Below are 7,838 nucleotides of genomic sequence, written 5' to 3'. Positions count from 1 at the left end.
ACCCGTCGCCTTGTGGGATTCTTTTTCATTGAAGAACTTGTAGTCTTGTGAGATTTTAACAATGAGTTGCCTTGATTTTTCCCTTGACGAACCTGTCACCTTATGAGATTCTTCTTCTCTTGACAAACTTGTCGTGTTGTGATATTCTGGCAATTAGTTGACTTGATTTTTCCCTTGATGAACTTATTTCCTTGCAAGATTCTTTTTCTCTCGACGAAATTATTATCTTATGGGATTTTGGCAATGAGTTACGTTTCTCTTGACGAACTTGTCACCTTATGGAATTTTTTTCCCTTGACGAACTTGTTGCCTTATGGGATTCTTTTTTCTTGACGAACTTAATTGTCGCCTTGTGGGATTCTTTTTCCTTTGAAGGACTTGTCGCCTATGGGATTCTAGTGATGAATCGCCTTAGTGGTTCTCTTGACGAGTCTATCTCCTTGTGGAAATCTAGCAATGAATTTCCTTGATTTTTTTCCTTGACGAATCTATTACATTGTGAGATTTTGAAAATGAGTTGCCTTGATTTTTTCCTTATGAACTTGCAGCCTTGTGAGATTTTGGCAATGAGTTGTCTTGATCTTTTCCTTAACGAACGTATTGTCTTGTGGGATTCTTTGTCCCTTGATGAACTTGTCGCCTTGTGCAATTCTGACAATAATTTGCCTTGATGTTGAAATACACTAGAATGGGTAGAAGACTGCTGAAAGTGAGCATAAAACTTTTGATTTATAGAATGTACCATCACTTTAGAGTTGTTCTTCTTTTATAGGTGACATAACCTTTTAAAACTCATCTGCCAAATTAATTATTATATAAAATATTTTTGTGAAATTACTTAGTACTTATTAGAAATTATGATATAAAATTATAAAAATTAAACTTGCATGAGATGATTCATAATGACATGTGACCTTAAAATTAATGTAGATTCTAAGTAGAGGTAAAAAATAAATACAAAAATAAAAAAGAATTATTTCTTACCGCTGGTTGTCAAGTATATAGAATTACTTGATTGATGTGTGTAAATATCGTCATCTTGTTAATAAAATAATTGGTGGTTCTTTTTCTTTTTTTTTTTTAAAAAAAATTAATACAGATAGACTTTCATGTTTAAAGAGGGCTGAAATGATACTTAAAAGTAATATTGTGTTAAAATATTCATGCATTTAGCAATAAATTAGCGACGGAGAAATTTTGTCGCTAATTTAGCGACTGATATTTACTGTCACAAATTTTGTTGCTCTAATTTAGCGATGCAAAGTTCGGTCATAAAAATTATGTGACGGCTATCAAATGTGTGATTAAGATTGTCACAAATTTATTGTAGAAACTTTTTGTGACAGAATAAAATCCTTTAGCGATGAAAACTTTTTATTGCAGAAGTCCAAATTTTTTAATTATTTGATCACAATATCCTTTAAATAAAAAAAAAGTGTGAGCCAAGATACATAACTTTTATGATGATTCTTATAGACGGTGCCAATGATATTGTTCGCATCATATTTCTTCATATATGGATCTACAAAATAATAGAGAGCATTAGGTGGATCGACTTAGCGACCTCCGATGCTTAAGTCAGTATGAGTACTGAATAAATAATCGAATTAATTATTGAGAGAATAGTATAACTGATTATACAGGTTGTGAGCTTTTTATATAATATATTCAAAAGATTTTAAATATTGCTAGAAGTATATGAGATAATATAATTATATTTAGTATAGGATGTAGAATCCTATATAAAATAGACTAAAGAATATTGCTTTAAAAAAAATAGACTAAAGAATCTTAAATGAAATAGAATAGAAATTCTAAATAAAATAAAATAAAATTTTTTAGATAAAATAGAATATGAAATCATACTGAATAGAAATAACATTTTAATATTAATAATATCTTAATATTATTAGAATTTTGCCACTATATTAGAAGTTTAAAAGATATTTAAATAATTAACTTGATTTGAATTATTAAAATTTATATTTAATATATTTTAATATTAATTTACATAATTATAATAAATTTTTGACACAATTAAAGAGAAAAATAATAACGACGCATAATATAAGTTAACACAAAAATATATAATTTAAAAAATCTTTGCTTTTTATAATTATCTGTACTATATATAAATGTGTGAAGGGGAGGGGAAGCACCCAAATTTATTTAAATATTTTTATAATTTTATTAATAAGTTTAATATAATATCCGAGACAGATTGTTATAATTTAATTTCAATTTTATTATATAAAATAATTTTATAGTTCATTTAACTTTAAAACTTTGAGTTTTATTTGTATTTAAATTCTATTTTTACTATAAGTTTAAATAAATAAATTATACCCCTGTCAAATGGCTATATATTATTATTATTATTATTAGAGTTTGAACGAACTATATAAAATTATGTAGTAATTTTAATAATTAAAATTTTTTTATTAGTTTATTTTCTATTAAATATTTTATTATCTAAAATTTTATTAAAATTGTGGTCATATAATTATATTCTAAAATTAGAAATACAATGTCAATATATACTATAAATTTTATAATAAAAATAGAAATATTAAAATATTTTTTATAATATAATTTTATATTATATTTAAAAGTAATATAACAAATATAAAAACGTTTAAATCACATTAAATACAATTATTTATAAAAAAATTTAATAAATTTTATTTATTAGACACAAAATTTTAAGCTTTTACTTTTTTATATAGGTATAAATATGTAATTTTATGTTTTCTTAACTTTTAATCTTTTTGCTTGTTAAATCAATTTCACCTAACAAAGTGTTTAATAAATCTTTTTCAATATCAAATGACGTAAAAATTTAATGTTTTTTAATTATTAAAAGATTTTATATAAATGAATTTTCACTATGAAAAAAAAAGTGACTTTAAAAAAATAACAAAAAATTCTTAACTAATATATATTATTGCAGCAATATTTATTTTACAACTATAGAAACTAAAATTTAACAGTAATATAAATAATGTCTACTTGTGATATATAAAAAATATATAACAATAATAAAAATTATGAGTATTATATCATTGCAATAAGAATTTTTTAGCAGTAATTATAATTTTATTTTAAAATATTTATTTCATAGTAGCAACATGCAATAATTTTTATATTATTATCATAAATTTATTTAACAAATTTTGTATTTTTGATAAAAAAATTTACCGTTAATTTTAATATTTTAAATTATAGTTTAATACTAGATTAAATAAAATTTTTAATTAATTTTAACAATATTTATTTTACATCCAACCTGTTCCGCGTGTCTGGATCAAGATTTTTGAACCCATCTACCGGGATAAACTTCAAAAGTTTTGAGTTTGATTTATTTTATTGAACTGTCCTATTTTCCGGTGGCTGCGGTCCGGCAGACATGAGTATTATACTTAACTGCTATTATTGATATGTAAAATATGAATAAGAGTATATAAATTATATTATTCATATATAATTGAAATAAAAATAAAAATAATAATTTATTATATAATATATAAAATTTAAAATATGATCGATATTAAAATATAATTTATTTTAATGTATATATGTATTTTATTATATAAAAATAAACAAACATTATAGCTAATATAATTCTTTTTAGAATATTTATATTTATTTTATGAGTATAAATAATTTATTAATATATATTAAAATTATATTCATGTGAAAATTTAAGATTAATAAATGCTAAATTCATTTATGATGTTAATAAAAAAAACAAAGTTTAGTTCGGTACGAGAAAAATCTTTAAAAATCTTTAAAATTAGAGCCAATTGAAAAAGACAGTTAGGAAGATATCTATCAATATTTACCAAAGAGACCAACTAACTATTTAAAAACTGATCAGCTGTAGAAATTTAGTTTAAGGACTTCAAACTAAAAAAGTGATTTTAAAAAAATAAAAAAATATAAATAAAATATAATCGAAAGAGAATTTTTTTTATAAAAATTAATAAAATATTATAATTCAATTATAATAATTTTTATTTATTTTTCATATAAAATATATTCATAATATCTACCTTATCTAATATTTATAAATATATATTTCAATATAAGCCATCGATTAATTCGATAGCTCATCTTCCATCATACTGTAGAGTTTACATGCAAATTATTTAAAAAAGAATATTATGAAAATAACATTATAATTTAATATATCGTTTATTTTTAAAATTTGAATTTTTCTAATTTTAAATATTTCAATCATTATTCATAAAAACAATATTTTAATTTCATTTTTCTTAAATTTAAAATAGTCAAACAATTCATACTTGATTTATATTTAAAATTTATTGAATTTAAATTATTTAATCTATTACCTACTAAATTTATATTTTCTACATTTAAACTTTTTTAAAAAATTTTAAATAGTACATAAAATCCATTAAGTAATCTAACATTACTCATAAAAAACATTTACTTTTAAAAATTTTAAATTTATTTTTTTTAAAATTTAAATAATTTATATAATTTAAATCACACAAATAGATTAATAATTAAGTGAAATAAATAAAAAAAATATCACTTTTTAATCATAACTGCAAAAAGTTAAATTAAATAATGTGTAAATAATTTAAGAAAAATTTCACGATTTAAAATTAAAATTTTAAAATTGAGAAAATAAATTTTTTTAATCGAAAAGAATAAAAAATAAGAAGGATTAATTTAATTGAGTTTAAATTAAAATAATTAAAGTGTAATATGGTTTTTATACACTTATACATAAGAGGATAAAGTATAATATGTGTTTTGAGTATTAATATGCCTTACAACTTAATGCTCTACAATTTAAAAAAAAAAAAAAATTAATGCTCTAGCATTCACAAATTTAATCTGATGGTAAATATATCTGAATAAATTTGAGAGATATCAGATTCTACTCTCCCAATCTATCACTTGAGAATATATTAAGTTGTTACCCACAACACTGGCAATAATTATGGAAAGAATGGTTAGGTTTTCGGAAAAAAAAAAAAAATTAAAGAAAGCCTTGAGTTGCCAAAATGTCAAGGCAGCAGAAAAATAATAAATTTCTTGTGTAACAACCAATAAGTGTGAGTTGCCATATTTTCCCCGTGAATTCGTTTATATATATTTTTCTAAAGTGAAGTTGATAATATTTATGATTTACACACTGATTAAAGAAAAAAAATTAAAAAAATGACTTTCATAAAATAATAATAATAAAATAAGTTGATTAATAATTGGGTATTTCCTCCCTATATATGTGTAAATGAAGGGGGTTCTGAAAGCCTGAGTTGTAACGCAGGAAGAGAAATTGAGCAAACCTAGTTGGTGTGTGTATCAGTCTTCTGGGCAAAATGACCTTCAATGATGATGAGCAGCTTGTTACCCCTCCAAACTCAGGTTTCTGCCACTTTTCTCCATTACTGATAAGCATTTTACTATCTATTTCATTCACCTTGAGCACTCATAAGCTTGAACTTAGGGTTATGAATCAGACTTCTTTTTTTTTTTTCGTTTTTTTTCCTCCATGTATTAGCTACCATTCTTAGCTAACTAATTGTGGTTCTCAATATTATATGGGATATTAACTAGCTAGAATACGTTGTTGAATATGTTTGCGACTGTGTGCATGGCTTATTTCAGGGCCACAACCAACTCCAATTATACAGGGAAGAGCACAGTTGGTAAGCATAAATAAGAGTACGGTACCACTTGAAGAAACCAAACTCAGGGTGTTGCTGGAGATTACAGGGGGAGATTACAGCAGTGACAGACCCGGATTGGATCTTGTGGCGGTATTAGATGTCAGTGGAAGCATGAACGACGATGGAAAGCTAGCAAAAGTAAAAACTGCTATGCTATTTGTGATCAAGAAACTTAGCCCCATTGATCGTTTGTCGATTGTTACATTCTCTAAGGAAGCCAAAAGGTTGTGCCCATTACGTCAGATTACTGAAAATTCTCAAAAGGATCTTGAAAATCTAGTTAACGAATTAAAAGCCGATGGTGCAACCAATATCTCTGCTGGCCTTCAAACTGGCTTGAAAGTTATTAATGACCGTCATATTACTGGCGGTCGTTCTGTTGGAATCATGCTTATGTCCGACGGTGAGCAAAACGCCGGTGGTGATGCCGCCCAAGTTCCGGTTGGCAATGTGCCCGTACACACGTTTGGTTTTGGCATAAGTCACGAACCAACGGTACGTTAAAATAATACAGATTATACAATACTTGTGGAGCATATGCTCGCTCAGTGTTAATATGGATTTCACCAAAGATAAATTGGAAGTTTATATTTCAAAACACTTATCTTTTAATACTCCCTATACAGGTGCTTAAGGCTATTGCAGATAATAGCATTGAAGGAACGTTTTCAGAAGTTCAGAACATAGACAACTTGAGCATAGCTTTTTCCCAATGTTTGGCTGGACTTCTCACTCGGGTTGTTGAGGACCTCAAGCTGATACTCACCCCATATGAAGACGAATCGACAATCGAGCAAGTAATTGCCGGAAACTATCCTCAATCCAAGGACGACGCTACTGGCTCTGTAACTGTTACCTTTGGTGGTCTCTATGCTAAAGAGGTGCGTAAGGTCATAGTGGACCTTCTTCTCCCTGCTGTTAGTAAGGAGCGAGGCTCAGATGTTCTTGAAATTGGCTTCTCATACAGGTACTAAAATCCATCATTTTACATCAAATTATGTATTAATTATCTCTTATCATTAGTTCAGTGAATGTAATTGATTATATATATGTATGTATATTGATGTGCAGCTTTCGGGGAAGATTTTTTGAGGCCCCTCCTGCAACCATTACTGTACGCCGCACCGGAGCATCTACATATGAGCAAGAGAGGCCAGAGGTGAGAAATGAGGAAACACGTCTCCAGACTGCAAGTATGATCAAAGAAGCAAAAGTCATGGCTGATGATAATAAGCTTGATGATGCTCGGGACAAGGTGGTTGAAGCCCAAAATTCACTGGAAGATGCGGATGATGCATCTAATCCATTGATTGAGATGTTGAAGTCTGAACTGCAACAACTCTTGAAATTGATGAAATCAGAAGAAATTTACAAAAAGCATGGGCGTCCTTTTGTATTCTCCTCTGAGACTTGTCATTATCGCCAACGTTTTGCTTCAAGAGGTGACATAGAAGGCTTGCGGCTATTTGCCACTCCTCGGATGGACACATACCTTGAGCAAGCAAAGTCATTTGATGAGGATCCCAGCAAGCCACCGCCCTCGGTTGATGAGGATGAGAAGAAAGAAATGGCTGCCAATCCCCTTGCTCCCATCGCTGGTGCTCTTATCTTCTACATTAATTCTGCCATTCAGTCTCTCCAAGCAATTGAAAACATAATCAAAAGAGGCCTTTGATTACTTGGTTACTTTTAATATGTGTTTTGCTTTTGTATTTTAATTAAGTGATTTAGAGTAGGAATTAAATAATTACTTTTGAAAAAACAAAAAGCCATTATAATAATTTATTCTTAATTAAAAAATTATAAATATTTGAAAATAGAAAAAGAAATCTTCTTGTTTAAATGTTTTACTGTTAAAATATATTTTATAAATCTTATACTTTCTATAAATATATAAATTTAATTATATAAAAAATTAGTGTATTTTTTTATATAAATTTATTAGTAGATCTAATATTTGTAAGATAAATAAGAAGTAACCAAGATTTTATTTTAAATAATTTAATATTTTGCAAATAGAGGCTTCTAATTTATAACGTATCAAGTCAATAGTAGGGATGGTAATGGATAAGGAATCCATGAAAATTAAGCTACTAAAAATCAATCAATTATTTTCAATACCCAAATCTACTT

The 7,838-nt window shown here is 26.6% G+C and overlaps 1 protein-coding gene across 1 annotated transcript; it reads left to right on the top strand.

The window, feature by feature from the left end:
* Positions 1-5,274: 5,274 nt before the first annotated feature.
* LOC110621636 lies at positions 5,275-7,493 on the top strand. The gene is made up of 4 exons (XM_021765904.2): positions 5,275-5,400; positions 5,644-6,200; positions 6,332-6,672; positions 6,777-7,493. The coding sequence occupies exons 1-4, from the start codon at positions 5,355-5,357 to the stop codon at positions 7,378-7,380; spliced, it is 1,548 nt and encodes a 515-aa protein (XP_021621596.1). The 5' UTR covers positions 5,275-5,354; the 3' UTR covers positions 7,381-7,493.
* The last annotated feature ends 345 nt before the right edge of the window (positions 7,494-7,838 follow it).

Source organism: Manihot esculenta, chromosome 8 (genome assembly GCF_001659605.2).
Source record: "Manihot esculenta cultivar AM560-2 chromosome 8, M.esculenta_v8, whole genome shotgun sequence".
Taxonomy (NCBI): Eukaryota; Viridiplantae; Streptophyta; class Magnoliopsida; order Malpighiales; family Euphorbiaceae; genus Manihot; species Manihot esculenta.
Note: the sequence above shows the minus strand (reverse complement) of the source record. Positions and strands in the feature narration are given on the sequence as shown.

What these genes read in the sequence shown, in the direction of transcription:
- LOC110621636 (XM_021765904.2), top strand. Translation starts at nt 5,355, where the DNA reads ATGACCTTCAATGATGATGAGCAGCTTGTTACCCCTCCAAACTCAG. An exon ending in TGTTACCCCTCCAAACTCAG is followed by an intron (nt 5,401 to 5,643) that starts GTTTCTGCCACT and finishes GGCTTATTTCAG; the next exon opens with GGCCACAACCAACTCCAATT. An exon ending in GCATAAGTCACGAACCAACG is followed by an intron (nt 6,201 to 6,331) that starts GTACGTTAAAAT and finishes CTCCCTATACAG; the next exon opens with GTGCTTAAGGCTATTGCAGA.